Raw genomic sequence first — 27,510 nt, forward strand, 5'->3', positions numbered from 1 at the left:
CATCAATTAATAAATAAAAACAAAACCAACAAATGCGTATTTCACATTTATTTGCATAAAACCCAAACAGTACAAAACCAATCATTCATACCTTACAGACTACCGCACGAAGTCATCAGATGTTCACTATATAAAACTATAATATATTTACAACACTAGTTAGCTGCGAAGACTCGAGTTACTATTGAAGTACAATATTAAATACTTACATCAAAACGGTAAGGGTATTAATTAAAACTATAAGTTATAAAAAAGGGGACTTAATTCTCTAGAATCCTAAAGAGATTTTTGACACATATTGTGAAATCTTTATAATCGAAATCGGAAATATCAAAATTTTCATTTATTATACTTAATGTTTAAAAATTAATACTTAATTTTTAAACATTTTTTCCTAACAGGTAGTCCTATTATATAAAATTGTACTGTAGGTTTTAGTAACGTCTAAGCCGCATTGTTTTAGTCAAAATATAAAATATTCGTTACAAAATTATTTTGCGTAAAATCGATGTGCTACATACGAAATAAAATTCACAATAAATTTAGTAAACAAGTTACTATGCGTATTGCAGACGACAGACTTTACGACTAATTTACTGAGTGACAGACAAGTAACGAAGTTGCGGATAATATTAGTGCGTATAACATTTACTGGTGGTAGGACATTTTTATCTGCCCATAGCCACCATACACAGGGTGTAAACCCTGCCATGATGGCCATGTAAGTGTGTCTCGTTCCGGAATCTGTCCGATCAATAGGTTTTCATTGGACCGATATGATTGTGTCGAATGGCCGGGATGATTAGCGATACTTCATGATATATCTGAAATCCACGCCACTGCAATTAAAGATGCAGGGAAGTCACTTTCCCATGCTAATGCATTTCATACTGCATTTATATTAATAAAAAATGTGGTTTCAAAACAATTTAATTGAAAACTGTGTGAATATTGAACACTTAAAAAAAATTTGCCGTCTGCGTTAGCAGAGACAAACTTATTTTAACAACTTTCGGGAGCACCCTCTATTATGCAACAAGACCAACAATAAATATCTTAGCCAAAGCATAGAACATAGAGATTATTGAAAATTCAGTAAAAACCAAACACATTGATTTAATGATACTACAAAAGCTTCAACACAATCAAAAGTATTGGATTTGTAAAACTATTATTAATAACATTAAATATGATGGGTTATATGCTATACCAAAAATATGTTTTTTATGGAACTAGTACACTTTACTTTTTACATTATCGGTGATTCAATTTTTAATTACTAATGACAATTTGAAAAATCTAAGTTAAGTTAAGACTAAATAGATATTTACATTGTTTTCTGTATCTTGCAATGAAGATAAAAGCTAGAATTAAAACAATCTGAATCTAGGTATTATCTGTTATTTTATATCTCAATAAAGATAATTGTCGGTAAATTATCAAATCTGAATTAAGTCTTAACATAACCTACTTTATTCAAATTGCTAATGTTCTTTTGACTTACTTCTAAATAATAAGTCTTAATGTAAGTCCACACATCACATCTCAATATCATCAATACTGATATCGTTGGGTACAAGGACGCCATTTCTTTTCGGTGGATCTTCTGTGTTTTGTTTCTTTTCTTCATCTTTCAACTTCTCCAATATATTTTCACGGGGTTTCCAGACTACTAATGACATACTGGGTTTTTCCAATCTAGAAAAAAAAATGGTTAGTCAACATAACATCAACATAAATCTTCGGGTGTAAACAAGCTTTAAGGCTTATAGTTATACAATCATTTATTTAAGATTTAGATTAGGAAAAACATAGTATATACAAAATTCACAACATGTTATGTAGAGAGTATAAAAAATGATACTCAGCTCTTCTATTATTATAGTCAGTCAGTATTTATTAATTGCTCAGTAGTTTCATGCAGCACTATCATAATTCAAAGTCTTTTATGGTTATGCTACAGTGTTTAGGCGCCTTATATCGCTTAGCATCATCCTCATGTGCGAAATGCAAAAACAAAAAAAGAAATGCGAAAATTAAGTTATTAATTGTCCTGGTATCAAATGCTCTTGAGGCCAATTCTTTTTCTTCTTGTTTAATATAACAAGATAATATTGCTCAAATTTATGTAAAAGTAAAATATTAATCACAATGGAGATAACAGGAAGCAATTAAAATAAATATGTAAAATGAAGTCATCAGTTGTTACTGCCAATTTCTATTTATAATCCTGCATCAGAAATAAGAGGGGTGCTTCATGTTACTTTAAAGAATATAAATGAGAAATTGTAGACACTACATAACATATGTATCTCCTTAGATTTTTCTATAATTCACATAACTTAATAGTAATAGAATAAAATAATTACTTTGGCAATTTTTATATATCCAGCATATTATTAAATGGCGAAGACCATATAAAATTATATTTTGGTCCATTATCCATGTTTTTATTTATTTTAGATAGAAACCGATGTTTCCCGAGCTATTAAATAAAAATAAAGTAAAATGCTTTATACAGCACGTAGGCAAAAATAGTAGAATATTTCATTATTACTCAGATAAAGTTGCTTATATAAACTAAAGCCAATTTATATTGGCCATAATTTAATGAAATATAAATATTAATTATACTCTACCTTTCAATAAGTGCAGCCGGTAACAATGGTTCATCCTTAATCTTCTTAAGTTCTTCAGAGAGCACAATTGTATGTCCCTTCAGTTTCTCACTGACATATGTTCCACTTGTGGACGGTACTGACTCCATTGTCACCTCCATCATGTCCTCGGAGGTGTGTGATGTGTAGTCGGAAGATATATGGAGACCACGGAGGTGGGCGGCCATTTTCTCTTCTGTTATTAGCTGTTTTGCTGGTCTAGAATAAAACATATTTTCATACAAACTAATGTGGGAATGTGTGTTTTTAGAACCAACTATATATTTTGATTCCTGCATATGTTAGTAATGCAATGGCAAAATTACCCTTATAGTTAAAAAAAAATATCAAAGAAAATAGATTAATTTGATTTTAATTCATTCATTACATTTAATTTGGTAAATAACCAGCATTGCTTGAGCATAAAAAAAGAGTAAAACATTATTGGAAATCAACTAGTCTGCTTAACAAAAGCTACACCTTGGTATGCAAGGAATAGACTCCCATATAAGTAGGTTATTGTGACTAAAGTTACTTGACATTTACTGAAGTAATCTTAAACTCAATAAGACAATGCTAAACATTATTGGCCAACTAAATCATTTGTTTACATGCGATAATTAACGCATAAACTATTTATACCAACTTAAAAGATAAAATTAGACTAAAAGAAGAAATACTTACATCACAGGCTCAACTTCAGCACTCTTCCTTTTGCAATGCACAACGGGTAATTTCGGCTCCAACTCTTGCGACTCTGCTGTGAACTGCACCAGTTGAGGAGGTGATGGCATGCCCCAGGACAAGCCTTGGATGTTCCACGGGGCCCCAGAAGGCGCCGGCATGACGTGAGGCTCCGGTAAATTGGGATAGCCTGGCTGATTAAACATTTGTTTTACAAGTTCATCAGACTGATTATATTGGTATAATGAATACCCATATACATCCATTTTTAATGATTGTCTTATTAAATATTCAGTTTAAAAGCCCAAAATATCACGTTGTCCACAAAAATATAGCAAACAACAACAATAACACCGCAGAATAACACTTCCAGCTGACAGATTATTTTTTTTATTTAGGACAATGAAACTGGCGAAAGTTCTTGAAATTTCTACAGCCATGCGAGAAATATTTAAAAGATGTTATTCCCGATAGTCTGACCGAAGTATCTGAGTCAATAACTATGTACATAACGATATTACAAAATAAGATTAATAGATTCTCTAATTATTGCAATGTTATGATATGATGCTATTTATTATTTTGCTATAAATCGTATAGCTTAAAAGAAAATAAATAGATTTTCAATATGTAATACGGCTTTTAAATTGCAAGTATTTCAACACGAGTACCTCACTATTGTCAGATCAAAACATCGATACAATGGCTTGTTGTCAGATGTGAGATGTCACATCTCATCACTAGTTGGCGCCTCCTTTCACTGGATTGGAGTGTTTACGATACAATTTTGGGGATTTTACATTTTCCCATAATTGTTACTTAAAATTGGTATCATATTGATCAGCTGCAACTATGATAATTTTGTTCTAAATACTTCAATAGCGAAAACTCATAAAATGGGTCTTGATTTTGACGTGTTCGAGTTTTGCAAAAAACTACGACAGAATCGGCCGCCGCCGTATCAGTGCCCGCTTGAGAAATGTGACAAGGTTTACAAGAGTTTGTGTGGCCTACAATACCACTTAGTTAACTACGACCATGACAATCCGACACCGGCTACGCCTACAGTGGCAAACAACCGAAAAAAAGGTAGAATTCGGGCGGCAGTGCCTACAGGCGATATAGCGCTGCAAAGTCCCCCAAAAGAGGCTTTAACCTTCGCTGAGGCTCAAAAAGTAGTTCAATTTGAAATTGACGGCAAGATAAGTAGAATACCTATTGATCAGCCTTTACCTATTATGTCGTTGGAGGAGTGGGAGAAAAAGAATGCCGAGTTGGAAAAACCGCTGCCAGTTGTAGAACCGCCCGTGGAACCTCACGTTAAGTTGCCTGAAGCTAGTTTTAAGGTACGTCTTATTCATAAACTTCATTAAAATGTATAGTAAACAGTGGAAAATTTGTTGTTTTTGTGGCAAGTTTATTATTCATGTAGTTATTTTTAAAGAACTTGTCCTACTTCTCGTTAGTTTTTATAAGATTATTGAATATACTATGTTCTATTATTATTTATTATTTCAATATGTAAGAATAATAGCCAAGTGTGAGATTGCCATCAACGCATCTTGATGACCTACAAAAGAATAATTTACATATGTAACAAAAAACAATCTTAACTGTCTCCAAAGTGGATAGAGGTGTATGTGGTTAAATTTCACTTATGCTGCTTTTTGCCTTAAAGATAGACCTGTTGCTATATAATAATTACCTTAGTACAATTTTTTTTTTAATTAAAATATATTACCTGACCGGGCTCACAACCCTTATATATTTCTATTTATGTAGTAGTCTAATTTTAATAATGAAAATATTTATTAATGAATAATTAAAATGTAATTATAATCTATAAGATTTAGCTACTCTAAATCATTTTAAAAAAATATTATTGTTGACAGTAAATATTAGGCTCCAGCATTCAGTAACTTATAGAAAGAAAGAAAGAAAAAAATATTTTATCAGTCATGGACACAACTAACATACAGAAGTATTAAATAAAATTAACCATATACAGAAATTACTACTTCAATGAACTTCCAAGAGAGAATCTTTTTGACCCGTTATGAATAAAGTAACTACTTTAGACCAAAATTTGGTATAGTTAGAGGCCCTTATCCTTAGGGGGCAAATCCATTTTTTTCCAATTACAGGTTTTTTAACTGATACATAGCTTTGATAGCCATTTATATAAATAGGTTTTTATTCTTGCTTATATGGTTAGAAAATCTTTTATTAAAATGTCCATGATTGCAATAAAATGTATATACTGTAAATGAAATAAGGCTACAGTAGTCATTAGTTAATTATTTAATTTGTTAATAGAATATCCAAAAATAGTTATTTAAGCATTATATCAGCTTAATTATGTATGTATGAATAAATGTATGGCCATTGAAAAATAGATGACTATCTTATTTCTAAATATTCCACGTGCATGATATCTCAGAATAGTTAATGACTGTTTTAAGGAAAAGTCACAGTTTTGTGGTTAATTGGAAAAGAATGACCTAAAGGGCAAGGTCTTTATAGTTACAAGGATGATTTATAAAATAAGGAAAATTTTTGAAATAGTTAGCTGCGGAAAATACATAAAAATGTTCAAAATTTATTTCTTTACCATACAATACTGCCTTGTCTTTTTTAAATGATGTATTATTTTTGATACTCTAGCAACAAACTATGTAGCTGTTGATTGTATCCAATTGAAGCTGTGATATCCGCTGTCCCCCTATTCATGGATGTCTGAGTGCATTATCCTATTTCACGAATGCAAATTGTTGATTTCCTGTCAATGCAGTAATGATAGAAAAGTGTATGCAACTATATTTCAACTATGGATTTGCTTGTGAGGCCAACTGTCTTGATGGGGAGGTTTTTTATTTGACTGCTATTGTTTACAATAATTATTGAAGCATATAATGTGTTATCACTAAAAACTTTATCATTTTTGATTGATTGGTACAGTTTTTGGAATGAAAACAAATTAATCTATTAATTAATAAACTTGATCATTAAGTTATTTGGTGTTTCATACTATATAAAAAATATCCTGTTTTAACCTGAATACCCAAATTAAGTATGAAAACAATTTAAAATTTATCAATGCAAACATACTTCTTTTTAATTTGCTATATAAGTAAATATCAAGGCCATCTTTGAACAGTTTTTTTTTTAAATCTACAATTGATCGGTAAAATGCAAACCATAACAGCAGCTTTATAGCCATAACATGAAATGACTTTCCATCCCTATTCTTAGACAATTTTTCTTTGAGATCTACACATTGATCGTACTTATTTACGAACAGTTAATAAACCCTTTATTTTAGTGACATAAACATGCATGCAGCAATCCTTATTTAGCACATACAGACATGAACATTTCTTCATATACACATGCAATTTGCAGTTAATACCGGACTATAACGAACGTGTGTGCGACGCGCCGCCGCGGCCGAACGCGTACATACGCTTTATAGAGAAATCCGCTGAGGAGTTGGACGGAGAGGTGGAATACGATGTGGATGAGGAAGACACGGCTTGGCTCGCGATCATAAACAAGAACAGGGCTAAGCAAGGCCTGCCAGCTGTCTCTGTGGATACCCTGGAACTTCTCATGGATCGGTTGGAGAAGGAGTCTTACTTTCAGGTGAGTTTGATTAGACTTGACTGGCTGATGTTAGTGTTTTTGGGCCACTGTATTTTTAATGCTTGGCAATTTTTTTACGTTGGTCTGCCTTTATCTGCTAATAGAGAATTTTTTTATATTAGATATATTATTGTTTAATAATTGATAGTAGAAGTATAATGATTACTTATGTTGGCGCGAATTTTAGATATCGAATTAAAGCAAGTTTTCAGGTTTTATCTCGATGTTTTATATTTTATTTTTCTCGTTACGTTACGAAGTCTTTGCAGCCTTCGTGGTCACGGGGCGCACTGAGATTTCTTTGTTAGATATTTAGATATAAGAATTTCAAAAAAAAGGAAATACTGTTTGAATTAACTTTGACTTCACTTAAAACGAAGTGCAGTGAACTCACTCTGCAGTGATAATGCCAGTTTTTGCAGACAGTATTTACTCAATTAACCCTAGTGGAAATCCAGTCGAGGTTAAAATATTATTGTCATTATCCTACTCTTTTTTAAACCCATATTAGGCGACACAGAGTGGCCAGCAGACTGCGGCCACCGTCGACGAAGATGCTGTCTGCTGCATCTGCATGGATGGCGAATGTCAGAACACCAATGTCATACTGTTCTGTGACATGTGCAATCTCGCCGTTCATCAAGATTGCTATGGGGTAAGACATTATTACATTATTCTAAGATCTCGGATTCCCTGGGACGGGAAAGTGGGTCTTTCTAGTGGTTCCTGATATGCTATAGGCTTATCCCTATCACATAATGGGATCGAATACACATTGTGGAAACTGTGTGCACCAATTGCGCCTTTGCCGACCCTTTGCAGGAATAAAAGGCTTGAGTAAGTAGAAAATAAAGAGCTTGGATAATAATGACATTAAAATATTTACTTAGGGAAGAATTATTTCTATGACTACTCCCTTACAAGTGCGTTCAAACCATTACATGAATATTGTTTCAGGTTCCGTACATACCGGAGGGGCAGTGGCTTTGCAGACGATGTCTGCAGTCACCATCGCGACTTGTTAACTGCATGCTATGTCCCAATACAGGCGGTGCGTACAATAATCTAAATATATTCAAAATTAAATGTTATAATTGAAACATAATTTTTAACCGACTTCAAAAAGAGAGGAGGTTCTGAATTCGAATGTATGTTCTTCTTTTTGTGTGTTTGTTACGCGATTACTCCTCCAATTATTGTGAGCCGATTTTCAAAATTCTTTTTTTGTTCGAAAGGAGATACTTCTGAAGTGGTCCCATAGTCACCAAGTCAGAATCTGATGATTGACTTGGTGACTATGGGACCTTAAATTAAACATTAGTCATTAAAATTGCTAGACAAATACATGAACAAATGTACGAAAACAGTGTTTAATTTTTATTGGGCACTGACTCCAAAATTGGTAACCAGTATTTAAGTAATATTAAATTATATTTTGGTTTTTAGGCGGTTTAAGTTTTGTTAAAAAGTTTTTAATTTGTATCAGCGAACACAGGCGCATGCGCATTTCAATAACTAATTGTTTATAACAGGTGCATTCAAACAAACGGACCAAGGCTCCTGGGCTCACGTGGTGTGCGCGCTGTGGATACCTGAAGTGAGGTTCGCGAACACTGTCTTCTTGGAACCTATTGGTAAGTGAAAAATCTAAAAACAATTTTATTTGATACCTTCAGATAATATAGATTGACGGTAATCATGCACCAATGGGACTAATGTTTGATTGTTTTGTTTTGATATTATGTATATACCCACCATAGTAGCCCATGAGAGTTTTCGTGATACGGGATCAGCCCAAGTATATCTGGTTTAAAACAGGCCGGCATAATAATGTCGACTGGTGAATGGTAACACATTTTTTCTATTAGTTTATTTATTTCATCTATTTGAAGATCCGGATTGTTTTTAATTTTTGTCTTTAGAAAGTAACTGTTATCAGTGATGGTCCTTATGTTAAAGCTGTAGATATATTTTAATTGTTTTTGTGTAGACTCGATCGAGATGATCCCGGCGGCGCGTTGGAAGCTGCAGTGCATGGTGTGCAAGCAGCGCGGCGCCGGCGCCTGCATCCAGTGCCACAAGAGCAACTGCTACTCCGCCTTCCACGTCACCTGCGCGCAACAGGCAGGGTGAGCGATGTTACATACAACCCTGACCAGGAAAATAACAAACCTGCTTTGGGGAGGAGGGGCGCCATTTTCGCTGTTTAAAGTTAACCTTGTCACTATAAGAAATTAGTTCAATATTTTACCACGGCATGGCGAGGTTTTCTATTTTCGTAGTCGGATATAACGTCTGTTTATTTGGAGCGATGGCTATTTCACTCACTTACGAGAATTTAACAGCTATACTTGTGTCAAAGGGGTCGGTATAAATGCTACTAGCGTGCCAAATATGTTTGAGGTGAAAATGTGATTGACAAAAACTAAACCATTCGGGTGCACACATTTTTAACTCAGGCAAAAGTTTGTCGAATCGAAACCTTTTAGGTCAATGTTACTTCTGAATAACATTCATAGCCCAAGTATTCGACAAAATAAAAATATTAAAGTTTGCATTAATACATTCTATGATCCAATTGCATTTCATATCAATATTTAATATTCTACAAATTAGGACAATTACCGCAGATCGTAGTTTAGTATTTTTCAACGCGTTATGATTAAATCCGAATATTTTCGCTTCTGTTTACTGATAATAGAATATGGAGAATATGGTTTAGGACAATGACTTTTTTTAAAGCTAAAACTAACCTTGTAGGGCAACAATATCGACACAATCGAAATAATAGCTTGTGCTGTATTCTGCTAGATACTGACTGTGAGTATTATTTCCAGTTTATACATGAAGATGGAGGCGGCCGGCGCGGGCCGCGACCCGAGCCAGCCGGTGCAGGTCGCCAAGATGGCGTACTGCGACGCGCACACTCCTGCGCATGTTTTACAGGTAACATTTTCTAGATTAGGTAATGCTTGCTTCAATGTTTTTTTTTATTATTACACTACCAGTTACCACCCTAGTAAACTTTCTCAAAAAGAAAATGTTTCAATTTATGTATTTTTTTATTTTATTTTCAAGCTCTAAGGGTTGTCTTATTTTTTAAATAAAATACGTTGTCCCATAGGCGAACAATGTTGCACTTATTATACGACAAAGCAATTTATAAGAATAATAAATGTTATTACTAAATTTATGATGTAATTCCTAATGTTTAATTTACATACTTCAATTCGGCAGTAAACAATGAGGTCGGATGTTTCTTTTAACAAGTATGGATTCTTTGTACCTTAAAATGCATTGACCATACTAAAGTAAGTTTAAATGGATTGCAGTTCAATTCAGTTGAACATAGTGAATGTTCGGAACGCCAAATGTACCTAGTACATATATATAGATGTTAAAATGTATTTATTTCAAACAGGAAAGACGTGCACAAGACTCCGAGACTGACTCCAAGTCTAATGATCTGTCGGCCATCAGACAAAAAGGCAGAGACAAAATAAAACAGGTAACGATCGACTAATGGACAAATGCGAGTGATTAATGTGTGTCTTCATATCATTAAAAGTTCATTTTGACTAACTAAAGTACGTGGATTTTATGATATTTCATTTGAAAACAATGATCATATTTGGTTCATGCATTATGTCTTAGGTAGAAAGAGCTATAAAATTGTCTTTTGGCATCAAATACAAAAATTAATAGCTGTAGCAATCGTTTTCTGTTGGGAAATTGTCCATTATAAAGTTACATCTCAAAATGCGCTACCCCGACTTACGCGTACCCGGATTTACGCGGTTTTTAAGTCTTTTTGAATCGGGTTTTTGTATGATATATGTATTTCTTGTTGTAACCATAAAAACTTGGACGATACTACTATGTCATCCAAAAGAAACACATTAAATTTTTATTTATTATGCAAGAAATGAAAAATCTTGAAATAATATTACAAGAATTACACTTCAACTATCGGTTATCGTTTGGGCCGAATACACTGTTTTGTTATGTTTAAAAGCGACGACTTGAATTTCCTACAAAATGTATGGATATTTTTTTTATAATTGTAAAGGACTCAAACCTCCAATAGTCCGGTAGTGTTTTGAGCCTTATAAGCAACACGATCGATGAGACATCAAAAAAGTTTTTGGTTAAATTGCCCATTATTTCCTGACTGTACATTTATCTTAAAATCTGTGGATGCAGATCTTGTCTTCCAAGATGAAAAGTCTCCTAATAAAGTTTTCTTCGAGCTTCAGCATTTAAGGTAGCTGCCCTTGTTGCCCCATCTCAAAAACCCACTTGTATTCATGGTGGAGTACTGAACACATAAATTGATAATAATACTATCTAAAGGAAATACTAACATGTAATTTAAACATATACCATATCACTCTCAGGCTATAAAATATCTTCCAATCCAACCCTGGATCTGTGCCATTTTCGCCTAAGAACACACTATATCTTATATACAAGCTATTTCTTTTTGCAACATTGTTTAAAATATATAATAATATCAGCCCTGTATTATATACTTGCCCACTGGGCCCTTATTCTGTACAATAGTGTAAACGCGTAACGCGGCCGTGTCATGTTATCTCCGAGAAATGTGCGTGGAATGGTATTCTGTAAGCCAAATTTCTATAGTCCTAAACATGACGCGTTGTGTTACGTGCTTGTTACGCACTGTTAAAATAACGTGCGGGATAGAGAATAAGGCCCCTGCTGAGCACGGGCCTCCTCTACTACTGAGAGGGATTAGGCCTTAGTCCACCACGCTGGCCTAGTGCGGATTGGTAGACTTCACACACCTTCGAAATTCCTATAGAGAACTTTTCAGATGTGCAGGTTTCCTCACGATGTTTGCCTTCACCGTTAAAATATATTTTCCGGAAATACACTTTTTTTCACAATGTAATAAAAGCATGTGCATTTATAGAGAGCTATACGATATTATATTACTAATTTTAGTACCGGACAAATCCATTAACCGCATTTTGCTTTTTATACAATTACCATACTGGCTTAAACCATTTTCATATTGCATCTTTTAAATATTTTAGATTTATTGTAGATAAAGAAAAGAGAGTACATGACGAGTATAATGCATTTATATTTTCTAAGACATAACCAGTATTTAGAATAAAAAAAAACGCTAAATATTATGGTAAAGTAATTTGGCATATTAAAGAAAGTAAATTTGTTTATAGTTCTATAATAATTTGATACATTTTAGATTTAAAAAAAATGAAATTATGTTTCCTTACTTGTTATGTATTTTACTCTTTGTCAATTTGATGTTGCATGAACTTTTGTCTATGATTTCTCTTTTTTTTCGGTGGCGTATCATGCATACATATTTTCATTAATATCCTTCAATACGCTTCTTTTTAACAATGCAATTTTTTTTTTGTAATTTTTGTTTATTTATTTAATTAATAAGAAGTCAATGAAAGTGCACGTAGTGTTGTCGCACTTTTATATTTGGATTCGTCGTTGGCTAAAAAAAAATGCGGTTTCGATTACCGCAATCATACAAATTTAACAAAATATGAATAATCAATTGTATTGGCATTTTAACATCGGGCCACATGTATGTGACAATTTATGTACATATTTTCATGTGTTGGTAATTTGCTTCCCCCACTGTCCCCGTGGCTCGCCCTCACGCAGTAGTATCATATATAAAGAGAGTACTAGGCGCATGGCCGGCAGGCGCGGCGCGTGCTGGCCATGAAGCGGTCGTGGGCGCCGGTGGTGCTGGTGCCGACGCTGCCGGCGGAGCGCGTGGCGGACGTGGCGCGGCTGGCGCAGGGCCCGCCCGCCGCGCGCGCCGCGCTCGTCAAGCGCCTGCTCGCCTACTGGACGCTCAAGCGACACAGCCGCAATGGCGTGCCGCTGCTGCGCCGCCTGCAGAGCCTCACCACGCAGCACGGTGCGTCCACGTACAGCCTTACGATATCCTTATCCGTCTAGATAGCGACCAGAGCCTCACCACGCAGCACGGTGCGTCCACGTACAGCCTTACGATATCCTTATCCGTCTAGATAGCGACCAGAGCCTCACCACGCAGCACGGTGCGTCCACGTACAGCCTTACGATATCCTTATCCGTCTAGATAGCGACCAGAGCCTCACCACGCAGCACGGTGCGTCCACGTACAGCCTTACGATATCCTTATCCGTCTAGATAGCGACCAGAGCCTCACCACGCAGCACGGTGCGTCCACGTACAGCCTTACGATATCCTTATCCGTCTAGATAGCGACCAGAGCCTCACCACGCAGCACGGTGCGTCCACGTACAGCCTTACGATATCCTTATCCGTCTAGATAGCGACCAGAGCCTCACCACGCAGCACGGTGCGTCCACGTACAGCCTTACGATATCCATATCCGTCTAGATAGCGACCAGAGCCTCACCACGCAGCACGGTGCGTCCACGTACAGCTTTACGATATCCATATCCGTCTAGATAGCGACCAGAGCCTCACCACGCAGCACGGTGCGTCCACGTACAGCCTTACGATATCCATATCCGTCTAGATAGCGACCAGAGCCTCACCACGCAGCACGGTGCGTCCACGTACAGCTTTACGATATCCATATCCGTCTAGATAGCGACCAGAGCCTCACCACGCAGCACGGTGCGTCCACGTACAGCTTTACGATATCCATATCCGTCTAGATAGCGACCAGAGCCTCACCACGCAGCACGGTGCGTCCACGTACAGCCTTACGATATCCATATCCGTCTAGATAGCGACCAGAGCCTCACCACGCAGCACGGTGCGTCCACGTACAGCTTTACGATATCCATATCCGTCTAGATAGCGACCAGAGCCTCACCACGCAGCACGGTGCGTCCACGTACAGCCTTACGATATTCATATCCGTCTAGATAGCGACCAGTCTCACCGCGCAGCACGGTGCGTCCTCATACAATATACAGCCTTACGTTGTACTCTACGTTATATCCGTCGAGATGGCGATCGCCATATTAAGATTAGCATTTGATTGCGGCTCCGCCCGCGTTAATAAGTTTGTCCGTGATAAGTAGCCTATAGCACACAGAAGTAAAGTAGCTTCCCATCAATAAAAGAATTAAAAAAATCGAATAAAAAAATCCAAAGATTATAAGAATAAAAAAAATATTTATCACGACGTAGGTTAATAAAGTTCCACTAGTGATTGATATGTCAAAAGAAGTTACAAAAATAATTTATGATACTCTATGGGTGGATAATGGATAATTTTTTTATATACTTGGCCGAGATTTTTTTAATCTAAAAGTCCAATATGTTTAACAGCCGTTTTGAATAAACGATCTCAATCTCAATCTTCAGTCCGATTTTGAGAATGAACCAATCAAAACAACTCATTTGTAAGCCTGTCAAAATAAACTTGTTCTGATTGATCCATTTTTGAGATAGATCGAAAAAAGAGATTGGGATCGTTTATTGAAAATAGCGGATAATAGAAAGTTTGATCTAGGTCATAAAGAGGATTTTTAATAGATTTAACATCATAATCAAAATGTAATTTCTCTTTGTTTTTTTAAGTTTTATTATATTTTCATATTATTATACTAAATCGGTTGTTAATCTAAGCATTTCGCCAAGTAAAAAAAAATATATAATTAAAATACGTATTTATGCATTGTAGGCAGCAGAGGCATTCAAGATGCGACGGTCAACGTGAGGGAGTTATGCAATCAGCTCAAGTACTGGCAGAGGATCAGGCAGGACCTGGAGCGGGCAAGGTAATATTTAACATTACTATTAAAGTTATGATTCTGTGTACGGTTCAAATATTATACAGAGTCATTTTGATATTGCGTTACTAAATCGAAATAATACTTTACAATAAATTAGTTTAACTGTCGCTGTAACACAAAAAAGTGTATGTTTTAAATAAGTTAAATATCAATAAAATCTAATTTTAATTTTACGCGCCCTAATGCCACTACCACTCTAAGAGAATTCGTCGCAGCGACATCATCACACTTTCAGTCAAAAATACACTCATGCGCACATTAGCGCTAAATTACAAAAAGATTAAAACAATCACGACAAGATGACTTTTGTAACTTTGTCAAATTTACAGGACTTGTGGCAAGTCGCATACGTAAATAACTATTGGAATATTGCCACTTTACACTTTTAACTTACAATCTTAAATTATTGCATTATAGCATTTAGTGTCTGTCTTGGAAGCGTAGTCGCATTGCGGTGCACTTACTTATTGTAGAGATTGTTGGACCCCTGGTTGAACAGCACGATATTGTTTTTGTTCTAAGTATTAGTAAGTTTGGAATGTGATGTGTTGTGTGTGTAGACTGCTGTGCGAGCTGGTGCGCAAGCGCGAGCGGCTGAAGGCGGAGTACACGCGCGTGTGGGAGCGCTGCGTGCTGCACGGGCTGCGGCCCGAGCGCGCGGCGCTGCACAAGCTGCTGCGCCTGCTGCGCGCGCGCGACCACAGCGACATCTTCTGCGAGCCCGTCGACCTGCACGAGGTACCGCGCCGGCACCTTCGCTCTATATCCTACTGATTTATTGGACTGACCGGGCTGCGGCCCGAGCGCGCGGCGCTGCACAAGCTGCTGCGCCTGCTGCGCGCGCGCGACCACAGCGACATCTTCTGCGAGCCCGTCGACCTGCACGAGGTACCGCGCCGGCACCTTCGCTCTATATCCTACTGATTTATTGGACTGACCGGGCTGCGGCCCGAGCGCGCGGCGCTGCACAAGCTGCTGCGCCTGCTGCGCGCGCGCGACCACAGCGACATCTTCTGCGAGCCCGTCGACCTGCACGAGGTACCGCGCCGGCACCTTCGCTCTATATCCTACTGATTTATTGGACTGACCGGGCTGCGGCCCGAGCGCGCGGCGCTGCACAAGCTGCTGCGCCTGCTGCGCGCGCGCGACCACAGCGACATCTTCTGCGAGCCCGTCGACCTGCACGAGGTACCGCGCCGGCACCTTCGCTCTATATCCTACTGATTTATTGGACTGACCGGGCTGCGGCCCGAGCGCGCGGCGCTGCACAAGCTGCTGCGCCTGCTGCGCGCGCGCGACCACAGCGACATCTTCTGCGAGCCCGTCGACCTGCACGAGGTACCGCGCCGGCACCTTCGCTCTATATCCTACTGATTTATTGGACTGACCGGGCTGCGGCCCGAGCGCGCGGCGCTGCACAAGCTGCTGCGCCTGCTGCGCGCGCGCGACCACAGCGACATCTTCTGCGAGCCCGTCGACCTGCACGAGGTACCGCGCCGGCACCTTCGCTCTATATCCTACTGATTTATTGGACTGACCGGGCTGCGGCCCGAGCGCGCGGCGCTGCACAAGCTGCTGCGCCTGCTGCGCGCGCGCGACCACAGCGACATCTTCTGCGAGCCCGTCGACCTGCACGAGGTACCGCGCCGGCACCTTCGCTCTATATCCTACTGATTTATTGGACTGACCGGGCTGCGGCCCGAGCGCGCGGCGCTGCACAAGCTGCTGCGCCTGCTGCGCGCGCGCGACCACAGCGACATCTTCTGCGAGCCCGTCGACCTGCACGAGGTACCGCGCCGGCACCTTCGCTCTATATCCTACTGATTTATTGGACTGACCGGGCTGCGGCCCGAGCGCGCGGCGCTGCACAAGCTGCTGCGCCTGCTGCGCGCGCGCGACCACAGCGACATCTTCTGCGAGCCCGTCGACCTGCACGAGGTACCGCGCCGGCACCTTCGCTCTATATCCTACTGATTTATTGGACTGACCGGGCTGCGGCCCGAGTGCGCGGCGCTGCACAAGCTGCTGCGCCTGCTGCGCGCGCGCGACCACAGCGACATCTTCTGCGAGCCCGTCGACCTGCACGAGGTACCGCGCCGGCACCTTCGCTCTATATCCTACTGATTTATTGGACTGACCGGGCTGCGGCCCGAGCGCGCGGCGCTGCACAAGCTGCTGCGCCTGCTGCGCGCGCGCGACCACAGCGACATCTTCTGCGAGCCCGTCGACCTGCACGAGGTACCGCGCCGGCACCTTCGCTCTATATCCTACTGATTTATTGGACTGACCGGGCTGCGGCCCGAGCGCGCGGCGCTGCACAAGCTGCTGCGCCTGCTGCGCGCGCGCGACCACAGCGACATCTTCTGCGAGCCCGTCGACCTGCACGAGGTACCGCGCCGGCACCTTCGCTCTATATCCTACTGATTTATTGGACTGACCGGGCTGCGGCCCGAGCGCGCGGCGCTGCACAAGCTGCTGCGCCTGCTGCGCGCGCGCGACCACAGCGACATCTTCTGCGAGCCCGTCGACCTGCACGAGGTACCGCGCCGGCACCTTCGCTCTATATCCTACTGATTTATTGGACTGACCGGGCTGCGGCCCGAGCGCGCGGCGCTGCACAAGCTGCTGCGCCTGCTGCGCGCGCGCGACCACAGCGACATCTTCTGCGAGCCCGTCGACCTGCACGAGGTACCGCGCCGGCACCTTCGCTCTATATCCTACTGATTTATTGGACTGACCGGGCTGCGGCCCGAGCGCGCGGCGCTGCACAAGCTGCTGCGCCTGCTGCGCGCGCGCGACCACAGCGACATCTTCTGCGAGCCCGTCGACCTGCACGAGGTACCGCGCCGGCACCTTCGCTCTATATCCTACTGATTTATTGGACTGACCGGGCTGCGGCCCGAGCGCGCGGCGCTGCACAAGCTGCTGCGCCTGCTGCGCGCGCGCGACCACAGCGACATCTTCTGCGAGCCCGTCGACCTGCACGAGGTACCGCGCCGGCACCTTCGCTCTATATCCTACTGATTTATTGGACTGACCGGGCTGCGGCCCGAGCGCGCGGCGCTGCACAAGCTGCTGCGCCTGCTGCGCGCGCGCGACCACAGCGACATCTTCTGCGAGCCCGTCGACCTGCACGAGGTACCGCGCCGGCACCTTCGCTCTATATCCTACTGATTTATTGGACTGACCGGGCTGCGGCCCGAGCGCGCGGCGCTGCACAAGCTGCTGCGCCTGCTGCGCGCGCGCGACCACAGCGACATCTTCTGCGAGCCCGTCGACCTGCACGAGGTACCGCGCCGGCACCTTCGCTCTATATCCTACTGATTTATTGGACTGACCGGGCTGCGGCCCGAGCGCGCGGCGCTGCACAAGCTGCTGCGCCTGCTGCGCGCGCGCGACCACAGCGACATCTTCTGCGAGCCCGTCGACCTGCACGAGGTACCGCGCCGGCACCTTCGCTCTATATCCTACTGATTTATTGGACTGACAAAGTTCACTTTAAAAATGTTTTCATACAAAAATGTCATCCATATTGTCAACTATGTTTTTTCCTGTCGATTTTTAAAAAAATATTCGTTGGTATAAACCTCGTCCTGATAGTTAGAAAATAACAAAAAAACCGTAACCCAACCCAATTTGGGGAGGGGTCTTATAAAACGTTACGATGCGTTACAGGGGCGGGAGGGGGCTCTCGTACAAAGCGTTATGTAACATAGATTTTTTAAATTTTAAAACAATAACAAAGGTGTATTAGCGATTTTCCGGTATTTTGCGTAAAATTGTGAATATTCCAAAAAAAAATTCCCTTTAGAGTTACATAACTTTTCCGGGGGAGAGGGGTACAAGAAAACGTTACGGCGCGTTACATGGGTGGCTGGGGGAGTCAAAAATCTTCAAAACTTGTATACAACAAAACTTGTATTTGTATTTGTATCGATTATTGTATATCAACAGGTACCCGACTACAGCACGATAGTGAAGCAGCCAATGGATCTGAGCACGATGGGCAAGAAGCTTGACAGAGGTCTGTACAAGACCATAGACGACGTCGAAGCGGACTTCAAACTGATGATAGAAAACTGTTTAACATATAATAATAAGGACACTGTGTTTTATAAGTAAGTAGTTCAGGGGAATCTATGCCACACTTTACTTCAGTGCGTAACAAGCCCGTTACGCGCCGCGTCGCGTTTGAGATAATAGAAATTCGCATACACAATACAATTTCACAAAGATAACCTAACGTGGTCATAACTCATAAGTTTACACTGTCATGGAGAATAAGGCTCAGGGCCCTTATTCTGTATGACAGCGTAAACGCGTAACGCGGCCGTGTCATGTTATCTTCCTGAAATGTGCTTAGAATGGTATTCTGTATGCCAAATCCTATAGTCCTAAACGTGACGCGTTGCGTTACGTGGTTGTTACGCACTATCAAAGTAACGTGTGGCATAGAGAGTAAGGGCCCTAGTCGGTAATTTCTTGTAAGATTTTTGTTGTGTATAGCTTATCTTTTTTCTGAGCTCATATTTCTCATTCCATATCATATGCTTTTCTTATGTAACAAAATGACTAGCAGAAATAAATAACCCAACTTATGAATATATTTTTTAAGAATTAAGAAAATATTGTAATATTTTCCTTTGTTTGAAAACTGGATATATTTTTTATTATTAGTCTATTATAAGCACTTATGTGCCTTATCAAAGGATAAATTTGTAAGTAAGATAGATGTTCGCTCAACATACAAAAACGACATTTTGAACATTGGCAGAGCGGGTGTAAAGATGCGCGAACAGTGTCTGCCGATATTCCGCGAGGCGCGGCGCGACGTGCGCGGGGCCGGACTCGCCAGCCTGGCCGGGCTCGGCGAGGCGGGCGACGAGCCGCCCGCGACACCGGCCGCGCCCGTCACCACGCGCCGCGCTGTGCCCGAGAAGGAGAAGACTCCTGGTAATTATATTTTTAGTTTGTACTACATGTTCTATACTGCAATTTGCTCTACTTGGATAAAATATTTTTTTGTATCCAATACACTGTATTGATTTCACTTTTGTTAGATATCTGTAGTCTGTTCGTAACAGTAACTTACATGTTTAATTCCACTGTTATCGTAAGTGAATTTATAATTAAATCAAATATATACTTAGAAAGACATTCACTAAGTAAGATTATTTGTAAAAAATCATTTCTGGAAATATTAAAGTTATTTTAGAACTGTATTTACTATTCCCGTACCTAAGCTATAAAGGTTATTTTTTAATACTTTATTCGAGATGATGAGGTCTACTGCAAGATTCAGGTTGACTCGTAAACAACAGCTAGTCTTATAAAACGTTTATTGGGAAAAATAAGATTGTCTTAACATGAAGTTTTTGACTTTGTCTAAGATCATTCTCTCTAGTACAAGGAAGAGAGACTAATAAATTGAGATACTCGTGTATATATAGTGTAACGTGTTGCAGAGAGTCGCAGCGAGCGCGCGGCGTCGGTGGCGCGCAGCGAGCGGCGACACCGCACGCCGCTACCCGACACCGACGACGAACACACCACTGTGAGTCAACTCAATAATAACAGTTATTCTATATCATACAGTAGTTTTGTAATTGTTTTTGTTTTGCGTAAGTATATGCAGAGTTTTTTTGAACGCGTTACTCTCGGGCAATACTAATAATCAATATAGATTATATTGATTTTTTTCACTAATAGGAAGCTATTTTACTCCCGAGTGCTATAAGTTACTTTTATATCCCGGAAAAACTTTTACGCGGGTGGACGCAGGGGCAAGCTAGTTATGAATATACGATTGTGTCGCAGCGCGAGCCGTCCCCCGCGGCGTCAGCGAGCGCGTCGGGCCGCAGCGGGGGCGCGCGCGGGTGGTGGCGCGGGCGCGGGCGGGGGCCCGCGCCGCGCCCGCCACACGCGCCGCCAGGCACGGTGCGTATCTGTTACCTTCCTCTCGCAATCGTATACTAGTCTTTTTTGTGTCCTATCAGTATTAAAAGTTGAAAAATTTACCATACATTAAGTGTAAAGGATAATTATTTTTTCGATGTTTTTCCGCTAGAAAATAATATCTAGGTCCAAATAAAATTCAAGGAATAATATTTGATATGTATCTGCGTAGATGTACGCATGTTTATAAAAAATAAAGACGATACTTATTTGAACCTATCATTCTAATCTAAAAGCCTGTTATCACAGAGACACCGACTTCGGACTCGGAGACGCCGGCGCCGATCATTAAAACAACAGAACGGACCCTCAAACTGGCCACACCGGAGAAATCGCCGAGCAAACACACAGAAAGCCCGCCACGTAAGTTACATACAAAAAAAAGTAAACATCGATGTATGTAGATATGCTTAGGAACTTTATTAGTCGCTAGATGCTTCGCTGACGCAAATGTCATTAGAACAGTTTCATTTATTCAACTTTTAAAATAGTTGTCAATAATGTAAATATTCTTATAGTATAATATATAAAAATATGATCTTCGCATAGAAATCGGCGAGTGGACATTCATAGCAGTCAAGGTATCTAAGGGAGAACAAAATTTTATAATCCTAATTGGCAATTAATTTATCGAACCTGTAGTATACAGCCCCTTCGCTAAATAAAATAGCAAAAAAAAAATTCGCGTATTCGAGTTAAGTATCGATAATCGATATATCCGCATGTGTCTATAATCGATATATCAATTGCCTACCGAATTCCATCATTAGTCAAGCCACAAATCGCTACAGCTTTACATAGAGGCGCAATGTATTGTTTTGTCCATTTCAGTGACTAGTTTGGGTCTTATGGGAGGTCTAAGGAAACCAACGTTGTTAGTAACGCCGTCGACTGTCACGGCACCGACTAAGAGTTTCGGATCGGATGGTAAGTCTGTGTTGGTATTGATTTAAAATGGGGTCACTTTGGTCGTGCAGCAAATCGATTATACAGAATATATTATTATTCGACGATGTTAGAATCGATATCAGTGTAATCGATTACAAAAATATGTCATCTATCGTGAGTTATCCGCGGGCGTTTTTATTAAATTTCTTTCGCATTATTCCATTTAATCAATTGATTTGAGTTTATTTATTTGTATCTGTCATGAATTAAGTTTTATAAATCATAACAATGAAAGATTAAACAAATGCATTCCTTCGAAAATGTTTTGATATCCCTTCTTACTTCCTTCCTGGACTTTACCTGGAGCCGACTCTTATTTAACTTATTAGATACAAGAATGAATTTTCCAGCGTCCCTGCCGACGCTATCGGCAAGCCTCGGCCGACCCGCTATGGAAACGTCACCCAAGAAGAAGGGACGCGGTAGGCCGCGCAAACAAGAAAAAGATGTAACCACCTCGTCGCCTGACTTGTTCAGGTAAAATTATTGACAAATAATATATTGTTGGCTGTTAAAAATAAGCTAAGAACAAAAGGACTGTCTTCGATATGTTTTAATTTTAACAGTATAAAATTACCTTACTCTTGATTAGTTACATAGAGTTGAAAATGATTAGTCGTCTTTATATAATGACTTGATAAGTCATCAAGTGAAGCTGTACTTTAAACTCGCTTTCTAACTCTATGATATGAACAAGAAATATTCATATGAACTGACCTGCGATAAAAGAAATTATTGGATTCAATTTGCGCAATATATACATCAGATTTATTAATATTTATTCCATTTCCCAGGTCTCTGCCCGGATCAGACGGTAAGGCAATGTCGACGTCGGTCCCGGCGTCGTTCCTGCAGTACCGCGGGCCCGCCGGTGAAGTAGGGTCTGACAGTGACTTCGCGTTGTCACGGTGAGTTGACACGCACCTCCACGTCAGTATCAGACACTATCCACGTTCAAGGGTTACTTACTACACTGAGCGTTCTTCCGTACTTTATATATGTGCAGCACAGGTGAAAAAAATGAAAAAAAATTATTCCGGTGCCAAAAACATTGAAGCTAGTATAATTAGTGCGCATTATGAAATGTCATGTCTTAGGCCGAAAAGCGCGGTGTAGTGCCACATAGTATTTTTACCCTTGCAAGGAGCTTTTTTTATATTTGCCGTGCCTTAAATGCGCGTGCGCGTTCGTGTGTACGTGGGACAAAAGCGCAATGCAGTGTCACGCAGTGGTTTGCACCCTTGAAGGCAGTTTTTTTTTGTTTGCCGTGACTTAGTGCGCGTGCGTGTGCGGTTCCATAGCGTGCGTAATAACAGTTGTTGCTTGCAGATCATCGAGCAGTAGTTCCGCGTGGTCTCACTCGTGTTCGTCGTGCACTCACTACGATGACGCGAACGTGTCCGATCACTCTTGTTCACTCAGCACTAGCGATGGGTTAGTACTATAATTTTTGTATATTATTCTATCGTAACAATTGCATATACGACGTTATTTGGCAATGTATTGCCCTTCAATATGGTTCGTAAGCAAATGTATGTGAAGTTTGTCTACCCATATCAACACATAAGAGTTGTCCAGCGATTAGCAGTGGTTTGAACTCACTCAGTCAGATGTCAGACTAAAATGCATCATTGCATGACAGTAAACCGACTGTATAGATGGAACAGTACTAATGCAACTGTTATAGGTCGAGCTACAACGAGACGCTGGACTCGACCCTGGAAGGCGGCAGCGGGCCCGAGCCGCGCCGCCGCACGCGCCGCGCGCCGCACACCGACGCCTCCGACAACGAACCCACCACGCCTGTCAAGGTTTCCCTATACACATTCTATTATGTATATTTATATTTATATCAAGATCTGGATAAGCAGCAACAATAAAAATCCTATATGTTTAAGGTAAAAAAATATTTCTGAATGCGTTCACAAAATCCTCGGAAATCCATACTCTGATAATAGTAGTTTTATGTAAACATTTGTAAATATATTTTTTATGTTTATATTATTGTTGGGTATTACTTATTAATGCCTAAAAATCTTCGCTTGTAGGTTGACCAAGTTATTGTATAACTAAAACTAGCTACTTTTAATTCTGAAAATGTGCAGATCTTTTTTCCTAAATAAGGGTTTCGCGGACAGATTCGTGGGTCAAAGCCCTTATCCTAATGTCATATCTCAGATAATTAATAGCTAAATAACATTGATATTATAGGGACGCGGCACTCGATCGTCAACGTCAAAAACACCGGTGAAAAATCCAATGTCGGATTTACAACTGGAGCCACTGCAGCTTGTCTGGGCTAAATGCAGGTAACTATATTACAGTCGAATATCACAATACATATATTTTTAATTCGTTAATATCATAGACAAAAAAATGCTAAACAACTCAAATGAAAAACAATAGATTAACTTAATATGTGCTCATCCCACAGAGGCTACCCATGGTACCCGGCACTAATCATCGACCCGAAAATGCCAAAAGGGTTCATATACAACGGGGTACCACTCCCGGTACCTCCGCAAGACGTGCTCAATCTAAAGAAAAATCATTCGCACGAACCGGTGCTCTATTTGGTACTATTCTTTGACGTGAAAAGGACGTGGCAGTGGTTACCTCCGAATAAACTTGAGCCTTTGGGCATTGATAAGAGTGTGGATCAAGCTAAATTGGTCGAGTCGAGAAAGCCAACGGACAGGAAGGCTGTAAAGAAGGCTTACGGAGACGCTATGCAGTTCAGGAAACAAGTGGACGGAGAAGATAAATGACAAAGGTAATCTATATATATAAGGATGAATCCCTATTTCCCATAGTCACGCCATCACGCGTAAACGGCTGGACCGATTTCACAATTTTTTTTTTTGTTGTGTTTGTTATAGTCTGAAGGTTTTTATGAAAAAAAAAATTAGAAAATATAAGAAAACTTAACTAAAATATTAGTTTTATATAACTGTCAATTGTTTGAAATAACTGTCAGCGATTGACAGAATGCGCGCTGCAAATTCATAGTTAAGACGGGACAACGTCTGTCGGGTCAGCTAGTATAGTATACATATGATATTGGCTAGCTAAACGTTAATTTAAATAAACGGCTGCAATCTCGCTGAACATCGATCTTTAAAATTGACCAATCAGAATGAAGATTATTTGATATGCTTATAAATGGTTAATTTTGACTGGCTTATTCTCTGGATCGGATCGAGGATTAAGATTGAGATCGATTATTGAATTGGGTAACAGATTCTAAAGTGTAAAAAAATTATATAATTAAAAAAATTGTACTTAAAAAAATTTAATCAGCTCACTATCAATTTTATCTACAGGTTTACCTACAGGTCGCGCCGGCCGCCTCGAAAAAGAACGTTCAGCTTCGGAAACTTGTCGTTAATGCAAATAAGGATGCCGAACGACTCCACAGATTCCAGTGACTAAATACCATTATAATTAAGGGCCTTAATAAACACTATGTGTTGGTCATAGTTAAACAGTGTTTTGTTTCGCTTCTTCAGACGCTAAATGTAATTCAACACGACGAAGGAATTAAATTGACAAGAAAACTTGTAAGGTTGCAGAATTTGCGGCAAGTGGCATATCTATAGAACTGTTGAAATATTGCCGCCAGTGTTTATGTAATTAAAAGTTTTGGCGCAATACATTGCCGCTAGAACTTGCTAGTTTAAGGCCAATTTCACCAGTTTTAAGTAAAGTTTATTTGACAGTTGTAATAAATGTCTAATGTAGATAGTATTCATTTTACAATCATTTATTTGGGAGCATAGATTAAAGTGTGACTTTTGTATTTGGCCGGGTTATACATTTATGTGACCAACAGCATTTACTCACAAGTTGTGAGTAAAGTCCTAAACTCAGCATTAGACAAAACACTAATAGCGATTACAAATGTTTACAGTATTTATAAGCAAGGCGGTAAGTTTATATTATTTGTAACATCAGAGTATGTTCTCTGCAACTATAAGTTGTGAAAAAAATAATGATTGAAAATATAATTTCCATTAAATTATGTCAACTAATAAAAATTTTACGTTTCATGTAACTTTGGTACAGTATCGTTTTTAAAGGAGATAAGTGTTTGATAATAAATGCATATGACAAAGTTATCAAATCGTCAATAAATAGTAGTATGTATGGATCTAAAGCATACTATAGGAGACATTCAATGGTGTAATAAAATAAGGATGTTTGTTAACATTAAGTCAAATGACACAATAAAACAGTGAAGAATAAAAATAATGTCAACTGCGTATTAAACAATTTCAACTATTGTATGAAAATGTAGTATATACTATATATTTATAGAAATTCTGTCGGTCTTACTTATAACCTTGTTTTAGCGTTAAGAGGTAGTTAAGAATTGCCTAAATAGCTGTCAAAAACGCCACCGGTTTCCTAGTTTAAACCTTAGTAGTAAGACGGCGGGTTTTGACTTACAGCTGATTGAGTAAATTTACGTTCTAACTAAGCATAGCCTTGCGAAATGTTTTATAAGTAAGACTGTATAAATCTCAATACTTTAAAACAAAATATTAATCGAGGTTGTATTGGTAAAACGTATTGTACGCATAATTTTATTGTAATTAACAATATTATGCAGGTAAGACCTGTATAAACAGTACTTAGACATTAATTAATATTAATATTGGCAAACAGATGTATCTGAAAATAGATGACATGTATTAAAATAAACTTCGTAATCTAAACGTATAATATTCGTATTGAAATCAATTAGATCATAATGTATAAACTATAAAGTTTAAACTTGAATAAAATTGAGTCTATATGATATGGTATACATAGATGTTTATTTATTTATTCTGTATGAATAACTATTTCTCAATGTGGGCATACGTATGTCTTGTGTGGCGAATTTTAACTTTGCTGATATTGCTTTAAAATTAAAGTATGTTATATATTTAATAATTAAACAGAGGTTTTTGAGAATCAAATTTCGAATGAGAATATTGGTATTACATATTACTAAGCTGAAATGGTTAAGAGGTAAGCAGAGAAACACAAAACAATTTCAGTAGATACTTCACTACCATAGCCTTTAGTTGGGTTGATCTGCAATTGCGAAAGGGAAAAGTCGCATCGAAACACCGTTTGGTCCCGGTCATTGGATATCAAGACTGCTTACACTTGAGAGTTCGTTTAAAGAAAGTGGTTATACACTCGATATTAATTTTGAATTTGGAATAGTCTAACATAGTCTAAAAAGATATAAGCAGGCTAGTATCTGATCTGAGTATTTTTTTTTCTTAGTTTTAATATTAAGTCCACGGTTCTTTACGACGCGCATAAGACATATTTTTGTATTACCCAGCGTCTATTAACTGCGTCCAGTTGAATAGTATCAAACTGAATTCATTAATTTTCACAGATTCACAGTAAATGTGTATAGCAACACATTTACTGTGAATCTGCGTAAATTTAAACGCGAGGAGGTGCGCTGACCCAGATCACCGCTCATATAAAATTACCGTAATTCTAGTTACAAATCTACGGCGGGCATTTTACTACACATGACTTCTTGCAGTGGTAAAATGGTAAAATTTAAGCACATATACTACTCACATATATTTTTATGATGGTATTTTAATATGTATCAGCAAAGTTATAGTTCTCCATATTTGCAGCTTATTTATGTTACTTTAAAGTATAATCTTTTTATAAGTGACTGTTGGTCTATAAGAGAAATCAATTGTCAAATGAAGATTTATGTTAGAGCTGATCCCATCGTATTTATTTAAGTGTGAAAATTTATTTTACTTTTTGTTTTTGCTGGTAGTGCTTGTTATTGTGAAAAAATATAATCTGAGGATTAAATGGTCTAT

At 39.4% G+C, this 27,510-nt stretch overlaps 2 protein-coding genes across 2 annotated transcripts; one reads left to right on the plus strand and one right to left on the minus strand.

Moving 5' to 3' along the window:
• Window positions 1-30: 30 nt before the first annotated feature.
• On the minus strand, window positions 31-3,742 carry LOC115441366. Its single transcript, XM_030166136.2, has 3 exons — window positions 3,342-3,742; window positions 2,640-2,876; window positions 31-1,698 (listed from the first exon to the last, which is right to left on the minus strand). Exons 1-3 carry the CDS (start codon window positions 3,605-3,607, stop codon window positions 1,539-1,541), a joined length of 663 nt encoding a protein of 220 aa, XP_030021996.1. The 5' UTR covers window positions 3,608-3,742; the 3' UTR covers window positions 31-1,538.
• A 331-nt stretch (window positions 3,743-4,073) lies between these two features.
• LOC119188810 (bromodomain-containing protein 1-like) lies at window positions 4,074-27,502 on the plus strand. Its single transcript, XM_037436765.1, is given in 25 exon segments — window positions 4,074-4,687; window positions 6,744-6,983; window positions 7,495-7,638; window positions 7,941-8,034; window positions 8,516-8,617; window positions 8,974-9,112; window positions 9,821-9,929; window positions 10,405-10,491; window positions 12,681-12,915; window positions 14,644-14,740; window positions 15,316-15,493; window positions 18,710-18,873; window positions 19,530-19,708; window positions 20,221-20,309; window positions 20,573-20,646; window positions 20,649-20,692; window positions 20,960-21,073; window positions 21,542-21,637; window positions 22,009-22,135; window positions 22,453-22,566; window positions 22,988-23,092; window positions 23,346-23,469; window positions 23,870-23,967; window positions 24,093-24,431; window positions 24,982-27,502. Coding segments are annotated over 24 exon segments (3,537 nt in total). The 5' UTR covers window positions 4,074-4,237; the 3' UTR covers window positions 24,427-24,431; window positions 24,982-27,502.
• Window positions 27,503-27,510: the final 8 nt, after the last annotated feature.

The sequence above is a fragment of the Manduca sexta genome, chromosome 9, assembly GCF_014839805.1.
Source record: "Manduca sexta isolate Smith_Timp_Sample1 chromosome 9, JHU_Msex_v1.0, whole genome shotgun sequence".
Taxonomy (NCBI): Eukaryota; Metazoa; Arthropoda; class Insecta; order Lepidoptera; family Sphingidae; genus Manduca; species Manduca sexta.

What these genes read in the sequence shown, in the direction of transcription:
- LOC115441366 (XM_030166136.2), bottom strand. Translation starts at nt 3,607, where the DNA reads ATGGATGTATATGGGTATTCATTATACCAATATAATCAGTCTGATGAA. An exon ending in GCTGAAGTTGAGCCTGTGAT is followed by an intron (nt 2,877 to 3,341) that starts GTAAGTATTTCT and finishes GTTTTATTCTAG; the next exon opens with ACCAGCAAAACAGCTAATAA. An exon ending in CCGGCTGCACTTATTGAAAG is followed by an intron (nt 1,699 to 2,639) that starts GTAGAGTATAAT and finishes TTTTTTTTCTAG; the next exon opens with ATTGGAAAAACCCAGTATGT.